The 23,387-nt window shown below is 42.9% G+C and overlaps 1 protein-coding gene across 1 annotated transcript; it reads left to right on the top strand.

The window, feature by feature from the left end:
• The first annotated feature begins 1,379 nt into the window (after nt 1-1,379).
• On the top strand, nt 1,380-13,209 carry snx18a (sorting nexin 18a). The gene is made up of 2 exons (XM_076730377.1): nt 1,380-3,301; nt 11,556-13,209. The coding sequence occupies exons 1-2, from the start codon at nt 1,783-1,785 to the stop codon at nt 11,807-11,809; spliced, it is 1,773 nt and encodes a 590-aa protein (XP_076586492.1). The 5' UTR covers nt 1,380-1,782; the 3' UTR covers nt 11,810-13,209.
• Nucleotides 13,210-23,387: the final 10,178 nt, after the last annotated feature.

The raw sequence follows: 23,387 nt of genomic DNA, 5'->3' as shown, positions 1-23,387 counted from the left end.
GCTGTAGCTACAACTGAAGACACTGAAGTCATGTACTCTGTATTTATTCTGGGAATTTGGGGGCTTTAGCAGGATAATGACATTTTTACATTCTACAAGTTAAATCATAGACATTGTGGGAATTCATGGCATGATTCATTCGAAATATATCAAATAAAGTGTTCATTACTTTTGCCACCAGAATTGTTCCCTGGAGTGTGGAGAGTGCTTTGAAATAGCCTACAGACCTGACTGTGAAAGAATTTTACAATTTACAGGAAATTGAATTAAGTAGGGTATGAAAAATCCATTCAGAGCACTTCGACTCATGACCTCTGCATTTCTAGAAATAGTTATGGCCATGTGTTACCACATTAGTTTTAATGAGTGTAATTCTACAATGTTCAGGGCCATAGCTACCACTGAGACACAGAGATCATGTCATGACGTGCAATTTGCAGTTTTGCTGAAAATCAGGTGTGAAAATAGTCTTCTAGGGTGATGATCATTGACTATATCAAGATATATTTTGAATTTTAGGCCTCAGCAGCAGCATGTCAGATGGAGTGATGGACAACATAAAGAAACAGAACAGGACATCAAAAACTGTTTTGATGTAGTGGAAAGAAAATAGTCAAAAATGCCATATTTGACTGACACAATCACGTGTTATATACTAAAGAGTAAAAACTACAATATTATGGCCCCTAAAATATCGCTTGAAATACTAGAAATATTCAGTAAGTAGCAAAATGTAAAGTCCATTACAGAAATTGTAACTTTTTAATGTTGTCAATTTTTTAAGTTCCAACTCTGACAAAACGCTTCTCATCCTTAAAAGCCACATGTAAAATCGAACATCTTACCCATTCAATATTCATTCCTTTGCACAATTTGTATTTATTCACAATTTACAGAAACACTTGACTTGTATACAAGCATTGTATGCTGTTGGTCATTGTTGCTTTGTAGATATATTTATCTATACACCTATTTTCTACCTACTTCTATATACACATTAGCTCTATGTTTATCTATTTACCTAGCTTTGATTAGCTTTGTTCTTGTTTTTAGCTTTATGTTTACTTATATTTTCCTGTCAATTGTTCTTGGAATTTTATGTTTGTACTTTTTTTTTTTTTTTAGAAAACTTTAAAGTCAGATTCCTTGTATGTGCGCACATAACTTGGCCAATAGAGCTCGTTTTGTAATTACCTCAGTATTTTTAAAATCCTGACACCACTGGCATCGTGTAATGAGGCACTACTTTTTCCACAAGCTTACTGACAGGCTGCTGCGGCTGGTCTGTGATAAGTTTCTGGGCTATGATGCACTCAACAGGTCTGGGGAAGCTTTGTCGTAGCGTTCGCAGGCGATTGATTTGTGTTGTCTGGGAGGATTGCAGCATCCTGTAGCTCCGCCCTCGATTATTCAGCCTGGTCGACGTGCGGTTGCTGTGCAGCGCGTGAAGGCAGAAGCGTCCGACTCGGATCGGAGGGACTGTGAAGGAGTACAGCTTGGTGTTGTTGCGGAAAATACCGTCGCTACAGTTTCCCACACCGCAACCTGCGGGTTGAAAACACCGCATTTTCCTCTCAGGTTTGCCCGAGAGGAGGGGTCGCTCCAGGAAGGAATATAAACAGAATTTTCTCACACAACGAGAAGTTTGAACGCGGACTTTCAAGAGTAATTTCGGGTGGGCTGACTGAGCTAGCCTGGCTGCCCGCTGCGCGTCCCTCCTGCCCCGGTCAGCCAGCCATAAGTTAGCCCGCTGTCCTGGTCTGCTTCCAGCTGTGGGGAATCATGGCGCTCAGAGCCAGGGCGCTGTACGACTTCAACTCTGAAAACCCCGGGGAGGTGTCGGTGAAGGAGAATGAAATCCTAACTTTGTACAGCGAGCAGGACATTGACGGCTGGTTCGAGGGGGTGAACAGCAAAGGGGAGAGGGGACTGTTCCCCGCTTCCTACGTGGAAATCCTGAGAAACGACGCCGCCTCCACGCTCAACAACAACAGCTGCAGCACATCTGGGGACACTTACCCGGACTCCCGATACGCAAACATCCCATCCGGAGGATTTGACGGCTCTTATAAGCCTCAGAATAAAGTTGAGAACTTTTCTAAAGCGTCTTCGCCTGGTTTCACCACGTTCGCACAGCAACAGCAGCATCCGCAGCAGCAGCACGCTTACCAGCAGCCCAGCCAAGGCAGCGATGATGACTGGGATGATGACTGGGATGACAGCTCTACTGTTGCAGATGAGCCAGGGACTGTAGGAGGAGGACGGTATGATTTTGAAGGCAATGGGCCTTCCACTTACAGAGTGTCAACATCCTCTATGTCAAGAGGTAATGCACAGCATGCAAAGAGCTCTGCCACTGTCAGTAGAAACCTGAACAGGTTTTCAACATTTGTGAAGTCGGGAGGAGAGGCGTTTGTGCTCGGGGAGGCATCGGGCTTTGTGAAGGATGGGGATAAGATCTGCGTGGTAATGGGTCAGTATGGTCCGGAGTGGCAGGAGAACCCTTACCCATTCGCTTGCACAATTGACGACCCCACCAAACAGACCAAGTTCAAGGGCATGAAAAGCTACATCTCCTATAAACTGACTCCCACCCACACACAAAACCAGGTGAACAGGAGGTATAAGCACTTTGACTGGCTGTACGCTCGGCTGGTGGAGAAATTCCCTGTTATCTCAGTGCCACACATCCCGGAGAAGCAGGCCACGGGGCGCTTCGAAGAGGACTTCATCTCAAAGAGGAGAAAAGGCCTCATCTGGTGGATGAACCACATGACCAGCCACCCTGTCCTGGCCAGGTGTGATGTTTTCCAGCACTTCCTCACCTGCAACAGCACAGACGAGAAGGCCTGGAAGCAGGGTAAGAGGAAGGCGGAGAAGGATGAGATGGTCGGAGCCAACTTTTTCCTCACCATCAGCACCCCCGCTGCTCCGCTCGACTTCCAGGAGGTGGAGAGCAAAATAGACGGATTCAAGACTTTCGCTAAAAGGATGGACGACAGCACCTTGCAGCTCAACGCCACTGTCAATGAGTTTGCCCGCAAGCAGATCAGTGGCTTTAAGAAGGAGTATCAGAAAGTGGGGCTGTCGTTCAAGGTTCTCAGCCAAGCCTTTGAAATGGACCAGCAGCCGTACTCTACTGGACTCAACCAGGCCATCTCCTTCACTGGGGAGACCTATGAAGCCATCGGAGAGTATTTTGCTGAGCAGCCCAGCAAGGACCTGGACCCAATCATGGATTTGTTAGGTCTTTACCAAGGACACCTGGCAAACTACCCAGACATCATCCATGTCCAGAAAGGTAATGTTGAACATTTGCTGGTTCCACAATTTGCTGCTTTTCTTTGTCCTTTATGATATTTAATGAGAAGTCTTTGGGTTTTGATGTTTTATAGGCAAACAGTTAAAACAATGAAAATGATCCGCAGATTAATCAATAATACAAAGAATCGTTAGTTGCTGCTCTAACAGTTATACACATTTTTTCACCAAAATAGTACTATTTGTTTGATTTTTGATTCATGACATCAGGACACAGATTGTTGCCAACCTTTCATGTTGAGCGACGTTTCTTCTAGAGCATGAAAAACTATGACAGGGCAGTTATAAATTGAAAATAAAGATACAAAGTTGCATGCATATATACATGCATGTAATAAAGATATACAGTGAGCGTAAACCCAAAACTAATCTGATCAACAAAGGTAAAATGTGAAAGATACACACCATTCAAATCCCAGAACAACACTAGGAGGCGAATATACTGAAGTCTTTCATAATCCCAGTGTCCCAGTTAATTTAAAATTCACCACATACGCACATACAAAGTGAAACTGTATGGCAGCTGTGGGATCATAAACCCAGTTTCCAAACTTTACTTTCTACCATCCGTTTGGCTCAGGTACAGTGTGTTGGCTGTACAGTTTTTAGGCAGTTTTAATTGTTAGATTTGTCAACAGCAAACAGTGGCCAGGTTACAACGAGAGCTCAAGTCACTTTGCAAAACAAATAAGCTGTTGTTTGCATTTGGATATTGGTTTACATGCTTCCGCCTCCTATTTGTCCCACCTACTGAAAAGGGCGGCACCTGTTTGGCTGTGTTTGATTTTCCATTACAGATGAAATATTTCAGTACATATTAATGCTCTGGAGATGGAGATTGTCCTACCTGGTTTGTCGATCACAACTCTGACGCACAGAAAGATTTGCAGCCGAATCCTTTGTAAATGATTGTCCACATGGTTTGTTGTCTTTGCGCAGAAAGTCAATGTTAGACTAATTTGGACCGTACTCCTACATGACCCATAACCCAGTGATTGTTCTCATTGTGTGGCAAAATGTCACTCTCATGAGAGGCAGCACTGTTACGCAAGAGCCACAGCATTGTATCACTTTGTGTTTGGAGGGGAGCTCTCGCTGGTGTTTACCATATGTGGGAATGTGGCACATTTGTGTCCTTCTGATGGGAATGAGAAGATGATAATCGAGAGGGCATATGCAGCGCAAACCAAACTGCTCCTCCGCCATGTAGATTATACCTGACCTCCTGCTTTCTGGACATTTAGATGTTTGCCTTTGTGCTTTCATTCAGTTGATCCCTCTTTAAATCACATGAAACATAAATCTTTACAATCACTGACAGCTGGATATTCACCTTGAAGCAGTGCCATGTTGGACATCTTTACCGTACTAACCCTTCTCATTCCGTGCAATATGTTAAATCCCGGTGTCCTAACTTACTAAAATCACATGACTCTGAGGACCAGGGTCAGTCAGAGTTCCCAGTGGTGTCCAGTATATAGAAAATAAAAAAAGTCAAACCATAATTAGCCAAAATGAAATCTTAGAGGCACAGCTTCAGTTAAACGTTTTGCTGCTGACTTGTATTAACCCCCCCACCTCCCACCCCCCCATCTTGGGTTATCATTTGGCTCCCCTACAAACACTGGGCCCAGTCACTCCACAGTAGACAACACTGGGGAAACAGGACAGACTGTGTTTAGGCTGCAGTGGGACACAAACTTCCCAGTCAGCTCAAATCAAGTTTGCCACGTAGGCCGCACGCAACCCAAATAAGGTAATATGGCCACAGTCTGGCGTGATAAGCCGCAGCCTAATTCCGCAGATAAGAAACCCTCGATTTGATACCACACATCGAAGACCTTGCTGCAGGCACAATGTTGAGAAAAGATGGAGTGCAGTGAAACAGAGCTTCACCACACTGGCGACTGGAAACAAAGCCGATGGGGAATCCAGGGCACGCAGCAGATGAAAGAAGAGCTGTGTGCGGCATATTGAATCCAAAATTACTTTGATCTCATCTTGTTTTTAGTGGATTGAGGCTGTTTAGTTTCTCCATTTATTTTGAGCCTGGGTGAGCCTTTTTTTTTTTTCATATATGCATTCCTTTCCCCTTAATCGTTATATAAGTGAGGATCCTGTATGACTAGTTTCTTTCTATTTATAAGAAATGTAAAAGACAAAAATACAGATTCAGACCAGTTTATCCTGTTAAAAACATGCCGCTAGGCCTGTTACTCTAGATTGTGCCAGTATCTAAAAAAAAGCCATAAACATTTATTAAGTCATGTGGTTGTGACTGAGATATATCAGAACAGTTCATGTGCATGCAGTACATTAAATAGAGCCGCGCCCCCATTCATGACAAGTGAATGACAGTTTGTTACTCAAATTGCCTTCATGCTTACAGGGAGCGGTAAATGCAAATACCCTCTGCAAAGGTAGTTGACATTCACACTCTTAAGTCAACTTATGCTGTCTATTCCCCTGAACATCTTGTATAACCATCCAGCGCTTGACAACTGTTAATAGTGTAGTGAAATGACTGTAATTAGGGAGAAAGGTACGTGGAAGAATAGGTGGTTTTTAGTGAAGCCATAAACATTGATAGCTTAAATTTCACTTGCATGCCATTGTGTGAAGACTATGCGGTGCAGCTGCGAGCTCAAACATACGCTAGCCATGTACCTATTCTGAGTTTAGCATTTTATTTTTTCTTCTTTGCCTTTCTCTCACTTCCTCATATATTTAATAGAGCACATTTTCCATCCCCATGCACGTCTGTTGCTCGGTTTTTAATACATCTTTTCTGATAAACCTGTACAGGAAATGTCCGATCTTCTGTCATGACATGAGGTTTATCGCTGTCCTCTCCCTGTTAAGACACCTGAAGAGAGGCTAGGCCACATCCTTTGTTGTCATTAACCAGAGTACACATTTCCTGCAGCACAAGTGGTCACACAGTAACTCACTGAACAGCACTACAGTCGAGCTAACGTCAAGATTTGGAGTAGGCAAAAGGTCAAATGGGAACTTTAGCAGCTGTGAAAGTACAGATTGAGGCTAATAAGCTTGGTCATTACCCTATTGATGATGTTATCTCTTGAGACGGTCTTGCAGTCATATCACATTTGCTCACTTAAGGAGATACCTGTCACATTTTGCTTGTCAGTCTTATATGTGTGTCATTAGGACCTCAGACACCAGCCGTGTTTTTATTTGATCCCACGGAAATAACCAGTGAAATGTGAGCTTTCGCACAGAGGGACACCAAACATCAACCTATTGATCTCCACCTCTTCAGGGACCATTAGCCATTAGCATGGAGCTTGACCGGGACAATGGCATTGACATCATACTGAGCTTCACGTCTTTTATTTTTGTCCTTCTCTGATGTCTTTACAGCTTTAGCATTTTTTTTTTCTAAACTGTTATGATTTCAGGTTGTTAAGAAAGAGAAAGTTTGCAAATAATGTCTTTCATCAAAAGATACAAGTCTTTGTGAGGCAAACAAGAGACCATTTTCAGGGAAGAGCACACGTCAATGAATTTAATGCAAAGAGGAATGTCCTCAATCACATTTACATACTGTAGTTTGCAGTTGTTTGTTTTCTCATTTAGCCAGTTTGCTAAAAAAAAATCCAGCATTAGAGGAATGCCAGCGAAAGCCTCTCTGCTGTGAATTATGGTTAAGTTAGTGAGTAATTAAGTTGGTGAAATGTAGTTTGGCTTGGCCCACTTTATGTCCGTTCTGACTGTATTTATGAGCTCTCTTTCCTGTGCTAATTTTATCCATTCAGGACATCACTGAGAGCTGTACTTTGTCTGATCATCACAGTTTTATCACTGCATACAGTAAAATGATAAAACGAGTCAGGGAAAGCAACAAAGACGTGAGGTTTTCCAGCTGACTCAGCCTTTCAGCCGACACTCCTTCTGTGCAAACGCTGCAGGTCTGTCTGATATATTGTTTCAGGCTTGTCAGATGTCCTCCGAAGCACAAATGCATGATCAGGGTGGTGCAGTGATGAGATGGGGATTGCCACTGGTTGTTCAGGTCACAAGCTCGCAGTAGCTCAGTGTTGTGTAACCAGGGATTACGTAAGAGCTGAAGCTGCTGCCTCCAGTGAGTTCAGGAGGGCTGGATGCCACCTTCGTACATCCAGGGAGGATTTCTTCAGAGGCGTTCATCACGATACTTTGTTTTTTTATAGTGTGATACTGCAGTATGCTACAAAACTCCTTAAGCACTACAGATGATGCTGGGGTCAGGGAGTAATCAGAGGTACGATATCTTTAATCCTCATAGGTTTATATTAACATAAGAGCATTATGTATCTCAAATAGTGATGGTCACAGTAGTGGTAGCCGAACCCTGGGAAAGCAAATGCAGAAGCAGAAGCAGTGGTTGTTCAGCACGACACCAGATACAGTACGGCATGGCTTGAATTAACAGAGGATCGACTGTGATGATATCTGGTGTTTGCATTTTTGTATTGTTCATTTGGAAGTGACACTTACTGCAGAGTTCCTGCACTCCAGAGAGCGTTTGTTCAAAAACTTTGTCTGTAGAAGAAAGCTCCCGCACGCTGCCCATCACACATAACAGTACATGGAAAAATAAATATAAGGTTTTGCTTTGTTGCTCCAACAAAACAAGCACTTGTTGAACTTGTGATGGGCATTTTTAACTATTTTCCGACATTTCATAGACTAAACACGGACGGAGAACGTATTCAGCAGATTAATTAATACTGAAAATAATATATATTTGCAGGAGGGCTGAACAATATGCAAAAAAACAAACCAAAAAAAATCATGTTGTGATTATTTTGACAGATTGTTTGCGATATGAGTCACCATTTGACGATGATGTGATTTTTGGTGGGGTCTCTCCCTAACAGGCCGTTCCCTTACATCTATGATTGGTGGCCGGGGGAGCTCTGTACCACCGCGATGCTTCATTTATAATGGCATGTTGTAAAACGTTTTATCTTTATCAAAAAACTGCAGCAATCCTGCAATGTTGGTATTGCACTTGGCTGCACTGCAGTTTCAATGATATTTCCATTAATTGTTCAGCCTTAATTTGCAGCCCGACTTGACAGACTCAGTATCTTATTCGTGGTTGTGTTTTGGCAGCAGGCCTGCAAAGCTTACTTACAGCAGCTGTAAAAATGCTGTGGCTCTGTTTATCACAGTTTGCTGACACCATCGTCTTTGACTGAACTCTTGACTTTCTCATAAAGTCTCCATGGTAACAATAATTCCTTCTTGGTCCATTAGCGGGCTTTTAAAACGCAGGAAGCAGAGACCTTTAAGATACAGTCAACACCTTTGGGACTGGCATTTAAGTCTTTGGACAGCTGTGTTTGTTCCTGTCTCTCTCTTCTCCTCCCTGTCTCTATTATCTTTGCCTCTCGTTCTGTCATGTTCAATCTGTTGTGCATTAGAGGAATTTCAAAGATCTGGGTTAAACTGCAGCTGAGGGAACTACAGCCAGGAGGCAAACCGAGCAGATTTTGGGGGAAGGGTGAAGAGATGTCTTTTTTGGGGGGATTTTCTTTGCATATTTCTTTGCTTTGTGTGCTGTAATGTACAGCCTTACATGCAGAGTGTTGCAAGCTGTAAAGAAAAGTGCAGCCATTGAGCATTGTTTGAACTTTGAGGGGAGACAGAAGCCAGAGGAGTGCAGGATTAGGTCAGTAAGTCCTCTGTGGTTTCACATTTCAAAGGACAAGCAGGCTGAATCAGACTTTCAACAAAGTGGTGGTGACTAAGCTCACATAATGATTTGAAAATCCCGTGACAGGCCAATACAGGAAGTTTTTCTGCATGGCTTACGGGCACAAATCTCACCTTCACACTCCGCCGTAAAGCCAAAGCTTGAAGATGACAGCTGCTTGCTGCTGACACTCATCTTACTACATGTTGTCCATCATTCTGAGTAATTGCAACATGCCAGTTTTGACATCACATATAGTACGTCAGCCATGGTTCCTGTGTTTCAAAGTATTGAGCCAACTGGTGCTTCTGCCATATCAACAAGGAACTAAGACAAATCAAATGAGTTTGCAACAAGTTTCATTTAAATAATTTCAAGGCTACAACTATGATTACTTTTATGATCAGTCAATCTGATCATTATTTTCTTTATTAATTGTTTGAAATGTTGAAAAATGCAATTTTCCAAACCACCATGTGACGTCTTCGTATATCGTGTTATGTCCAGCCAACAGTCCAAAGAGACTTACATTCCAGAGAGGAACGCACCTGAAACAGAAAAACAACAAGTCCTCACTAATGAGAAGGGAATCTTTGGTATTTTTGACACAATACTTGAGGTACTGTTGACAAAAGAGCTGCAAAGTTAATTAGAAATGGGAAACTTTGGTTTATGAATCACAGTGCAAACCGTTTTTGACAAGAACAAACACTAAAAAATGATGTAGGCACACATACATTAGCATCCACATCACAACCCATGAATGTCCTCTTTGAGTCCAGCTGTGACGTGTAAACTTTCTCAAGTCGTTAGATTGGGCAGAAGGTCATATCCTGTCAGTGTCTCTTGCATTTCAGCTTAATCATTATTGCTCATGACATTTCTTCCTTTCCTCGGTCAGAAAATGTCAACAGTTTGTTAAGTCATCTGTCATGAGCTCCTGGTGTTTTGACCCTGCCCTCTGCTCCCATCCAACCATCTGTCTGGAAATGTGTAGGCTAATTTTCATGTTTTGGCACCAGCACGGCTGAAGGCTTTTCTGCAGCAGCAGCAGCAGCAGCAGCAGTGACAGTTCATGTGTCAAAATGGGAGGGCTGTAAAGTATCTATTCTGTTTTGCCACAAGAGTCCACCACAGTGACGACAGCAAGTAGCTCTTCCTGGCAGAGTGGAATCTCAGGGGTGTTTTACTCTCAGTATGAGTGTGACATGCCTGATTTCTTTTTCACCCATTATAGTTTATTATCATGTAGTTTAGTCAAATCATCTGTAGTGATCAAAGCTGTGTCAAAGCAGTTGAAACTCATCAGTAATCACCAAATGACAGTGATAGGAAGTAGTGAAGTAGCTGAAATGCACGAAACAAACTTCTCTAAAGGGTGTGAGCTCTTGGTGATTTGTGTGAAAAGTTTGCCAAGTGACTGCTGCTAAACAAGTCCAGCATGCTGTTGTCACACAATTAACTCAAATTTCATAGTAAATTTCATAGTAAATTTCAGTCAGCATCCCTCCAGTAGATGATCTGTGTAGAAGAAATGGAAACAAAGAAATGAAGAATACTTATATGGCAGTATAAGTATGAAGAATGTTAGATTGGACTATTTCATATATAAAAGCATGAGATCTAGCTGGTGTGGTAGTGAATGTAACGCTGTCTTAGAAATGAACTTGCTTGTTGTTTTTCCAGGTTCCTTGCTAATGGTGCTAACATGCTAATATTTGCAGCTTGTGTTCATATAAACACTCGATCTATTCAGCCCTTACTTTTGTGAGTGTGTGTTTTGTCTTCATATCTGGAGCATCTTACATTCATCGTTTCAACATGTGGAGAAATCCAGAGCTCGGCAGCCTGCTGTGCTTAGTCACGGCTGCTAAGCTATTATTGGGCTAGTGTTGTTCAGGAGCGGAGTTTAGCAAACGGTGAATTCTTTAACCATGACATCAGCGTTTAAGAATAGCAAGGTTACAAAATAGATGTGTTCACATTTTTTGGGCAGTTGTCCATGTTTATGTTATGTCCTTGAAACTGCTAACTACCTCTGGGAGATGGTATCAACCTGCCAGCAAAATCCCCTTAAATGGTTGTTTAGAAAAGGCCTTTGAAGTGACATAATGCAGTAGATGTTTTTTGGGTTTTTTTGGGGAGTTGGGCCCCCTCACATACCCTAAATTTAGACACAGATGTGGTTCTCAGGGAGTTTGGAACAAACTGTTCATCAAACTATTTTTGGCCAGTTCCTTGACGTTATAAACTCACTGTCAAGCTGTGCTCTTGAATCTTAATGACAAAACTATTAAGAATATTAATTAACTTTCCTGCCTGAAAGTCTGTTTGATGAGTTAAATGTTTGATGGTTTAAGGAAATAAACTGCATGTCTTAAAAGTAGCATTGTTTAGTGGGCTGTTTTCCCACACAGGTTAACATAGTATCTGGATTATTTCCCCTTTGACTGAACATGTAACATAAATGTGATCATGGAACCAGAAGATAAACCTTGCTTATTATTTTTGCTCTCTCTACACCCAACAGGAGCCCTTACAAAGGTGAAAGAGAGCCAGAAGCATGTGGAGGAGGGCAAGATGGACCGGGCACAGGCGGAAGGCATCAACGAGCGCTGCAACATCATCTCCTGTGCCACGCTGGCCGAGATCCAGCACTTTCACCAGATCCGCGTGCGCGACTTCAAGGCGCAGATGCAGCACTACCTACAGCAGCAGATCGCCTTCTTCCAAAAAGTCACAGGCAAGCTAGAGGAGGCTCTGCAGAAATATGACAACGCGTAAAAGATCGCCCGTCTCAGCCCGTGGGTTTAGACCTCGGTGAGCCATGACCGTGCACCTCCCTTGGCCAGCCAGTGGAGTTTTGGCAAACAGCAGCCAGAACCACATGCTGCTGAATCCAGCAGGGAGGGACATTCAAGGAGATTACGCTGCAGTAATAATGACATTTCTACCAAATCCAGGTTTCTGTGTGTGTTGGCCAGATTTTTGGGGGACTGGATGTCCTTGTTTAAGAGAGGACATGTAATTTAATGAAGTTAGGCCAACTCGTGATACAAATAAACAGTCTCTTGCCTTTAGATTTGACGAGAATCAGTGATAATGACGGGGCACCACTTCGTCCGGTGTTTGGGTGAATTCAATCTAATCGATGTTATGACCTGCAGAGAGAGAACCTTGTATCCGCTGCTGCCTACACACCTGGTGCAAGATTTCATATATCAAGTGTTTTTAGCCTTACAACACTGTTTTTAAGTGACTGTTTTTAAGCGACTGCCACTCCAGGAGCAGCACTGTTCCAGCGGTTAACACACTGCCTTCTGGAAACACTCAAGCCCTTCCTGGTATCTCTCTCCTCGGACAAACAGGACAAAATGTTTACAGTCTCCTCGCTGAGCAGCCACTGTCGCCACTGTCTCGCTGTGCCTTCTGATTACGTTTCTCTGGTCATTTTTGTTACTAGTTACTAAAAAGCTTTATATACTGTATATGTAGAAATATATTCTATTTGTTTTTACAATGCTACACATTTTGCAGTCGTTGAAAAGAACAGATCACTGTGCTGGTGTGACTGAGGCCAGTGTCTTTTATCTGAGATCATATTGTTTGATCGTGCTGTTTTTTCCCCCAGCGGCCCAGGGGTTGATTTTCAACGCTCACAGTGCGGCAAAATCAGGATCGCCTGCTTTGACAATAGGAACCCATGCCTTACACATGGCACAGCCAGAACTGGTGCTGATTTAAGCTTGCTGAATTTAAGGGACGTGTATAATGGACACCTGCTATGTCGGATACCTGAAAATGTGTCAACAAAATGGTTTTCAGGCTTAATTTTGGGAGAAGTGTTCAGAGGCAGGCTGTCAGAGGGTACAGGGCTCCTCATCTCTTTTAATAATGCAGTCATCTTAATAGCACACTTGTACAGCTGTACTGCTGCTTGTGACCCTTTATGATGTTGGTGACATCATGAAGAAATTAATATAGAAGCAGAGACAAAAAAAATAAATTCCTCCTTCACAGAAAGCTCCTGTTGGTCCTGTGTGTTTTGTCAAGTAAAATATGGAATTATTCTTGTCTTTTGTTGTTCATTTGATTGCATTGAATATATCTGATCACTTCAAAGCGTGAGCTTGAATGCAACGAAAGGCCAATAAAAACTGTGTATGTGCTGACAGGTTCATTTGCCCTTTAACAGTCCTCTGAAGTGCCTCAGACTCATAATATACGACCCATGTAATGTAGCCAACTTACCATTTTATAATGGCTGTAAGACAAAGAGCAAAGCGTACCTGTAGGTTTCCTTGGCTACATCCCCGGAGGACCGGTGTGTCATGTCAGTGTTTCATGCTAAGCTCACACTCGGCTCACAGAGTCCAGCTCGCCATCTGGGACATCTGGCCACTGTTAAAAGTGCCAGAGCGGATGACAGTGAACACGTAGTGAACAGGAAAAGGTCAAAAATAGCAGGGGAAGGCCCTTATTAGTTGTCATCACCACCACCTACAGTATAACCAAGATAGCTGACAGTGTTGGAGGTAGCTTTCTCTCCTCCCACAGATGGTCTGATTTGTTAGAGAAATTCTCCCTGTGCACATCAACAGTTATGTCCAATGCTGGCCCTTTGTTTACCATCTTGAGGGGAACATACTGTGAAGCAGTGCAGTCTCTGTCTCGCCAGATGAGAATCCAGTTTGACAGATGTGATGGTGAGCAGAAGATAACACGTAGTGGCAGCTTTTGTCAGCACTGGGTCTTATGAAACAACCGCCCTGTTCAGAAAGCATGTTTATATGTTAATATCTTCCCACCAGCAGATTAAGTGGACTGTGCTGTGATAAAATGTAATTAGACATTCTGTCAAACATTAGAGCTTCTTCATGTATGGTTAATGAATCTATTTCCTAAGAGATAAGCAGATGCCTTTTAATTCCAACAAATCTAAGAGTCTAAGCCACGATAGCAGCTCTGTGCGGCTGTACTCGGGCACAGCGACACTTTGAGCTGAATGTAAACATCAGCATGCTAACGTACTCACAATGTTTACCATCTTCACCATCTTCATTCTGTGTGTCAGCTTGCTAACATTTGCAAATTAACACTAAATGCAAAGCAGCAGACGCTGATGGGATGTCATTAGTTTTGCAGGTATTTGGTCATCAGCTAATATTGGTACAGTTTAATGCTTTTATTGATAATGACCCTAGATGAGCAGCTGGGGGATCATCAAAGTTGTTAGAATTTATTGAGAAGGGGACATGAATGTCAGATTTCATGGCCTATGTCCAATAAAATTTCCTTCACAAAAATGTCAACTGGCTGGCTGACGTTTAAGGAAACAAATGTCAGTAGTTTTACCGTCTGGGGATCATGAACGTCTGTACAAAATTTCATGGCAATCCATCCAATAGAGACATTTCAGTCTGGGTTAAAGTGTTGGACTGACCATTGCCATCTGTAGAGCTACACCGCTAGCATGGCTAATAATATCCTGTCGCGTGGAAGCTAAGTCCGCTTGGAAAGTGCAAAATCTCACCATCTTTCCTGTCCTCTATCTTTCTATTACAATATCTGTTTTTCATTTTCTACATAAACTGGACAAGATGCACACAGCCTGTAGTAATCTCATCCCTCAGGCCTCCTGTCAACAATGCCAACGCCCGGGGAAATGGGTGCTCCTGTTTTTACATTCTTGCTCTTCTCGGCCTTAAGCTTTGGTCGTTCTGAAACTGCTAAATGTTCGGCACATGTAGCTCAGAAGAAAGGACTTGGTTAAGAAGGTTTGCACGCAGCTAGTCTTGCTACATGTGACAATTGTGAAAGACTGGAATTACAATCATGTTAGATCCAGATATGATAAGAACAATAACGTCATAGTGTGTTTTTGTGTCTGCCACATTGTTTAAGGTTGTGCAAAAACATGCAGCATGCAGACGTTTTGTGTGAGGTCATCATCTTCAGTGCAGTGCAGTTATTGTAAGAGAGGGGGGTTCATACTCACCACAGTCTAGCACGCAGGAAACAACAGCTCTGCCTGATTCAGACGTGGATTTTTCTTGAGACAGAACAGTGTCAGCAGCAGACCACATTCCACGCACACAAACGTCAAGTGTGTGAAACTGATTGCCACAAGAGCGCCGGAAATACCTTCCAGATGCTGAGGGAGAGCGTGATAACAGAGCATGACACAAGCGTAATCACTGAAGGGTGAAAACATGGACAATGCAAGGGACTGTGTGTGATTTTCTGGAGGATTTGTTCTGGGAGAGTTTATAATGGAGGCAGTCAACATGTTTCCACTCTAATACGAAGCGTCACGTGTCTAAATTAAGTTGTCATCGCTGCACCTGTGAGACTTGGCTCTCTTCCTTCTGGCTCTCCGGAATTCACTGAATGTAACCCACAAACATTCTGTACTGCGTCGTCAGTGCTGACCCAAAGAGGAGAAAGTCTGCCCGAACCCTTTTCCAGCTGCTCATTTACTGCTCTCACACAAGGAAAACAGCCATAATTTGACAGCAAGTATCATAGCTGAATTTTCAGTTTTGTCCCCTTGAGTGTTTTACTGTGTTCATAACACTTGTCCACACACTCTGGAAATGGGTTTGTTTTCCTTGAATTTCAATAGTTGGCACTGAGTGGCAGAACAGTAGTGTAGAGACCTACACTAATGACCTGGCACTGACATTGCTTTGGACCACATTGTTCTCATAAGGACTGGATCAGTGCCTCGAGATCCTTGAAGAGATTGCACCCAATTCCTGCTGCACCCTCCCTGTGACACACTGTCTGATTCCTCTGTGAAACCACGAGCCAAAAATCCCTAAAACTGGGAGTTCAGGCTCATTTCACTGAGATCCTGACACCTGTATGTAGTTTCCCATCTATCCTTAACAAGTACACTCTCAACTCCTCACCTCCCTCTTGAGTGCACTCACACCGTCATGACATAATTTCTTAAAATGCCCATCGTCAGTTTGACCCCGACTTCCTCTTATTGCTTCAGCTGATTAAATGTTACACTATAATGCCAGGAAATGCCCTGAGGCAAACCACAAAGCCTTCATCCCTCGTATTTCTTGCTGTAATATCAATAAATTGAAAGAGGAAGTGCAAATCCAAACACAGGATTTCTGTTAGAAGGAAATGGCTTGTTTCAGATTGGAAAACCATATTTCAAGTCAAGGTGTTACTATGAAAAAATCTATTATTATTGCATGGTGTGCTGAAACCCCCACTATCGAACTGGCCTCATTGAAATGAATGAGAGGTCTGAACGCGGCCTTAAAGCAGTAGTTCAACATTTTGGGCAATGTGCATATTTGCTTTCTTGCCAGGACTGAAATCAGGTCGCTAACACTGTCAGGTCCGTAAACCAATTATGAAGCAAAGGCCAGCAGACTATTAGCTTTGCACGAAGACCGGAGGCATGGGTAAACGACTCCATCCAAAATTAAAAAATATGCCTACCAACAACTCTAAATGTCATTAAGTAACACATGGTATCTCTGTAGTTAATCTTTACTGCTCATAAGAGTATTTCTAACTATTTCAAGATTTTTACTTGTTTATTCTTGGTTTTTATAATGCTGACACTAACTATTAAATGCAGGCCAAGTGTGTAGAGTCGCTGAGACAGATAAACTCAAGCATTGCAGGTGTGTGTGTCCCTGCTCCCTTTGTCTGCACATGTAAAGCAAACTTCAAGTGCTGTTTCTGTTCTGCATGACTTTTTTTTTTGCAGAGTTCATGCTTTTGGAATGCAAGGCGTTTGCCTGTACTCAGCATATTCCTGCTGGAGGGGGATTCTGGCTGGATCTGCTTTCAATTACAGCCGGGTCTGTACTGGCCTTTGATCAGAGTCTGGGCCGACGGAGGCAGAGGGGAGACCCTGTCCTGACACAGCTGACAGACTCAGGAGCAGAGGGGATACTGAGCGCTGAGGCCCTGGGCTGAACAGACTCTCGAAAACACACAGGACCACTCCCAACAATGCTGGCTTCACATTTCAGTCCCAGTGGTACAATCTCTTGTGTGTGCGTGTGTGTGTGTGTGTGTGTGTGTGTGTGTGTGTGTGATAAACCATGTGTTAAGTCCTCCTAGCCACTTCCTGACACTTGTTTAAGGTTGGTCCGGTGTGAATTTCTCATTATAGTTTCACTTTTTCTTCATCTTAAATTGCTGCACTGGCTGAAGCTGAGCTGCAGACTCTGATCACCTCTGCTTCAATGTGAGTGACACCTACAAATACATATAAAACAAACAATGCACATTTGACATGTGGCATGCTGTGTCTCCACTGAGATGGAAAATTGCACCTTCGTTCTTTCCTCTCATGCGAGTCTTGTGTTCATGTAAGTGTGTAACTTGCAGGTTTGGTCAGTACGATTATCTTCAGATGGCTGATGATTTCATGGTATACAGGTCAAACGTGTTCCTGTCTCATAGAACAAAGATTTCATCAATGTTCTTCTTCTGCTGTTTGCTTGGCACGCAACATGCCTGAAATGTTTAACCTCTGTCATGTTTTTAAGAGAAACTGAAAGCACCTGATACTGTTATAGGCAGTGTGGTGGGTACAGTATGTGTCAGTGTGTGTTTCGTGCTGAAATTTAATTACGCCTAACAAGCACTTATCCCGAGGGGTCACGTTGCTTGTCCAGAAGTTAGGCGCTCATCACTTAAGTCTGCTTTCCACTCTGTGAATGTCAGCCTGTGAGCTTATTTTTGGGTCTTTATTTTGTTTTGATTTGGCTGCGTGAAACAGAAAACCTGCTGAAAACAACTTTTAACCGAGTCAAGCCCACAGCAGATAATGGCACAGTGGCATTACACGCAGTTCTTGGTTTTAGCAGGAAGTGTGATTAGTCAAACATGTGGGCCTGGTCAGCAGCAGCTCCCATGAGATCATCCACTGACCTCAGCACAGCAGCACCCTGCCCACTCCCAGGGACCAGGCCCCGGGTACTGAAAAAGGCTCAGACAAGCTACACCCTGCTTATAAAACATTATTTTAGGCTTGTGCTGGGCTTAATCTAACTTTGAATGAATACAGTACATGACAGTTTGTGGAGGTGGCTATGGTTGGAAATAGCTGAAGAAACAGCAAAACACGTTACCTTTGGGTTCATGTGGTGCTGGCATGATGAAATCAACATCCTGCCAAAGCCACACCCATTGTCAGTATTACTGGAAACTGCAGAATAAAAGCACAGATGTCTACTTATCTTTCTTTGCCAGCTAAAATAGTTTTCATTGAACTTCAGGCAACTCCAGCTTGTCTCAGTTATTTTCTCCATTGCTGACTTACTTTCTTGTTGAAGTAGCAGCTACTTATAATGCTTTCTTTCAATTATAGACTTCCAATAAATCTGCTGCTGATATTCACAGTCGTCAGGTGGGGAAGGCGTATGTTTTTGGTGACCCCCCTGACCTTTCCTCTATCGTTGCCACCAGTCCAAACATTCCCTCCACAGGCAGATTGCTGTGGCATTTTGTGAGCATGTTCTCGCTCCCCAGAGGATGCACCACCTTCGGGGCTATATAAGAACTTTGCACACAAGATATTGAATGATCTAATGGGGGCATGCTTTGTGTCCTGTACCTGCAGAATGTTCAGGAATGTGGGAGCACTCTGCATTCTTTAGGCCCGGTTTTGTTTTTATAGCCCTCACACAGGAAGCTCACTCCGGTGGGGCCTCATTCATGCAGTCTGAAAAACGCTGACTGCCCTCCCGCCCCCACCTCTCTGGCTGCTCTCCAAGATAGACACACACACACACACAAAACACATTTTTTTGTCTTTGTGGGCCACTGTGCATTCTCCCTTCCCCCTTCACCATCAGACGGTTTCATTTATTGCTCTAATTACAATAAACAAGCAAGAACAACTAGAGGAGAGGCCACTTCCCTTGCTCACACAAGTGCATTCTCTCTCAGGGTTAGATCCACTCGAATGTCTGTCAATCATATATCCCAAGCTAAGTATTTTCTTGTTTACAAAATAAACCATATCGTGGTGTTTTGGTGGTAAAGAGCAGGTTACTTATCAAGGCCATCAGTCCTGATATCACATGAAATGTGAGGATCCCTGCCGTCTCTGTTTCCGAGCTGTATTTGCTATAATGAAATTGTAAATGTGAGATATTTAAGCCTATAAATGCCTAAGAATGTTAATATTCATGTTCCTTCACCCTGGAATAAGGAGCGCAAAGAGTAACCAGAGCCTCCACCCACTTTAAATGCTTGTTTTGTTTCTTGCAAGCTGAATTTGAAAAGCAACTCAAAAGTGCAGGATATTTTAGTGTGTCTTTGACGTCTGTGCTCACCTGGAGTTTGCACATTTTAAACTTAAAAGCCTCTAAAGAAGGTGAGACCAGCAAAATGTCACTTGTTCTCATGTATCACACACACACACACACACACACACACACACACACACACACTGTGCTGACCGGCTAACCGCCCTTTGTCCAATGCTTTCCACAGACCACAGTCAACCACAGTCATCAAATATACTAGCTGACATGGACTGCTGGTGGTCTGACCTCTCCTAACACACACGTCCGACTGTACAGGCTCATTGTTCACGAGCTCACACATGGACACGGGTCAGTACAGCTCCATGTGTCCGTGTCGCTGGAGATTTGATTTTGGCTCATGATCCTTTTCACACGTCAGTTGTCCCATCACATCACATCTCTTCCTCTTTCGCTCCACCCCGCATTGAACAATGGGGACAGAATGATAAGAATTTGCTTCACGTGGGACTCGGTGCAGGGCTTCAGGGAGAGCTGACATCAGGCCGAACGTCTGATGCACGACGTCACGTTATGATCCCGCTGTGGATGAATCTATTGACCGCGGTTACCAAATCAATGGGCAGTGGGGCACGTGGGAGTTGACCACATGTGCCTTTGTGTATGTGTGTGGATACTCGGGAACGTTGGCTGGGTCATTTGTCTTCATGTTCCAGGTGTCATTTCTTAGGAAAAGTTACAGGCTTCAAAATCAGTAACATGCTGCAAGCAATGAAGCCAAATGGTTGAAATGTTGCTTTCAGTTTGCAGCAGGAAAAAAAAGGCTAAATTTAATAAAAGACCAAAAGCAGACTTTGTATTCCAAGAATGCAGTCTTAAAAGTTACAGCTGATGGATGAAATCCATCCAGAAAAATCTCTCCATTACTACTTGTTACTTAAATTAGATGATTCAGTGGCAGTGCATTTTCTTGACCATATATTACTTGCAATATGTGCATGACCCGTTTCTTTTTGGTGCCATTTCAGATCACATCAGCCATGTGCAGAGCAGAGAGAAAGCTCTGCTCACTGCCAAGAAACCAGAGAAAAGCCTGTCAATGAATCAAGCTGCTAATCCTCTCCCCCAGCCGATGAGAAACGCACAAGGACCCAGTTTAGCGGCAGATAAAACAGCGACTGATACTGATGCCACTTGGGTAAAGAGCTGTGGGAAGATTGCAGAATGGCTTTTACTTCATCATTTGAGCAACAGTGCTTTCTCCTACAAGGCAACCGCCATGGCTTTCAACACAAGCACGCTACATTCTGAAACCCTCTGCAGTATTTTACGTGCCTTGATTAGCTTTTATGGATAAACTAAATTGCACTTTGTGGAGGTTATGCTAGTGGTAGTTCAATTGCACAGACGTTGCTTTTCTTGCAATAGTTTATAAGATGAGGGAGAGAAAAGGGAGTCTTTAAGAAATCAAACATAGTCTTTGTAAAATGCAACCGGCGGTCGAAGTGATTCAATTAACCATCTGGGTTTGTCTGCGTGGAACCTTATTAAACCAAATGAGCCACGGCTGCTTTGTCTCCCTCAGTCTCGTCTTGCAGGGTGCCATTGTTCTGCGACCCTCCGCCCCACAATTACAAGTCCTTAAATTACAATGATCACTCTGAGATCTAATATCTGAGGGCAAGAGCTCATCTTCACTAATTATCTCTCCCTGACTCTCTGTCTTTGTGTCTCTCACACACACACACTGGGAAACTGTATTAGTTGCATTGTAACCTCGATTAGCTCACTTTTGACTCTCAGTGTCACAATCTGAAGGGTGGACTGAAAACTGCGGGCTAACTCTGTGAGTGTGTAACGTTGCAGACATCTAGCATGACGATAGTTTAAACCCTGACTGCTCTGAGCGTCCAACATGTGACCGTTTCCTGCCAGACATCCACATCTTGTAAATACCACGATGTCTGCATTTTCTCTACACTAATTTCCTCTTTTTGAGACTATAATTTGACATTTGTTCATGGAAGTTTACTCGTGGTTGTAAGCATGCAGTGAGTGAGTGCTAATTTGGATGAGCATAATTTGCAGTTTTCTCATGAATCGATGTACTCATTGCAGCTCTTTTAGTCAGAAATGCAATAAATGTGATACTATCATGTCATTGCATCAGCTGGAGCCATCATAATAACAGATGTAGGATATCTTTGATTAGCATGAAATTTGGTTCAGACATTCATGATGCTGTTGGTAATCTCTTGACATTTGGAACAACCACCAGCAGGCCACAGTTTTTGGGATAAAATTTTGTCCAGAGGATGAATCCTAATGACTTTGATGGTTACTTTTTTTTTAATCTACTTGTTTGGTATCTACAAAACTAATGACATTCCCATCAGCCTCTGCTGCACTTTGAGTTTTGTGCTTGTCTTGTATTCCAAATATATGGATCGGTTAATTACAGAGACTATGTGAATGCAAGACCTCTTATTGCTTTACATCTTTTAGCATTAGCTCCACTTCAATCTATTAGATTATATAAATCTGTACTTCACTTGTGTAAGCAGTAGTATTAATAATGATAGTGTCCTTAAAGTCATAACCCGTTTACTAACAGGACTAAAATGCAACATAAAACCATGTGATTCATCTCAAAATCAGCTCTAAATGTAGAACCTTACACCATGCAATATTACAGTGGAAATGGGGCCATTAAATGTTAGATTTGCATCTAATCTACTTCACTTTGCCTCTGTATCCACCCTTTTTTACAGCCTGCTGTGCTCCACCAGACAAAAGACTGTAAATCTGACATGACATGCAAAACAAACCATGCTTCTCTGCAAACGATTTCAGGCAATAAATAGAGCTGGCTGAGTGCAGCGTCTGGATAATCTTAGCTCAGTCTTTCAGATCATAAGCATTCCTAAACACAAACATGGATGGTCTCACTGAAAATGTGAGTATGTGTGGGGACATGTGTGCGTGATTTCACTTCTACCCGTGTGATGATGAAAGCAGTGCAGCAAAGTTGCATTGCCCACAAATGCACGATGTCTGTTTGACAGTTCAGATTGGGGAAGTACAGGAAAGCACAGTCTGCCTCTGTATGTCTGTGTTCGTGTTTATCTGTGGAGTGACTGGGTGATCTCAATCGTCTAAATCCTGCATCACTTTGAGAACGCTCTGAGCCGTGAATACGCACAGCTGAGTGTGGAATATTAGTGGAATGCTCATTTTTATTAGCCATCTAAACAGCAACATATTGTCTTTTTCAGATTTGTATCTTTCCATTCATTCGTGTTTGGAGCTGGAGGGCTAACAACCAGATTCCATTTAAGTGTCAACACACTTGGCCAGTGAAGTTGAACTGACAAACTGGGGCCAAACAGATCTGGTCTGTGGCTGATGGAGATGGGAACAGTGAAGAAGTTCAGCCAGGGTATCAGTGGAGCTGTTGCATTCTCATGTTTACAGGCACATTTTCTGTTTTGCTGATTTAGTTCATCTTTTACAACACGTCTTTTTGAGGAATGACAATATCGTGGTTAACAACAGCATCCCACTGAAGTTCCTGTTGGCCTGACATCACTGTGCCAAGTTTGTAACTCACATGTGATGCTGTTGCTCATCACTCCTATTAGCTCATTTACTGTCAACAAGACCAGCACCGATTGTGTACAAATCCTGAGCTGGGTGCATTTGATCAAACACTGTGCGTTCTTTAGGAGCTCACTGCAATGTTTTATTAACACCTGTGCACGTGACTGACATCTCGAAAGTCCCCAGCATGTGGTGTGTTCGGGGTCAGGAAAACAAGCGCTTGCTTTCTTCGCATGATACCATCGGTCATGTGGAGTGACTCAGCGGTGAAGCTTCAGCTGCAGAATCCTTGTGCTTGTCCAAATTACATTACATGTTTACCTTCTGGGTGTCCGCTGAGATTTTTAGAGGACATTTGTTTTGGCAATGACACATCTCCTATTGAGACAGAAACCTCAGTGCAGCTCATATGACAACACCCTGCTGATTTCATTGTTTTTGTGAGACTCACACTTTATCGCAGGAAACTGGGAGAAGTGATGATGATAACTAATCTTTTTCCTAAT

Source organism: Chaetodon auriga, chromosome 5 (assembly GCF_051107435.1).
Source record: "Chaetodon auriga isolate fChaAug3 chromosome 5, fChaAug3.hap1, whole genome shotgun sequence".
In the NCBI taxonomy this organism is placed as follows: Eukaryota; Metazoa; Chordata; class Actinopteri; order Chaetodontiformes; family Chaetodontidae; genus Chaetodon; species Chaetodon auriga.
This window is presented reverse-complemented; position numbering and strand designations above follow the sequence as displayed.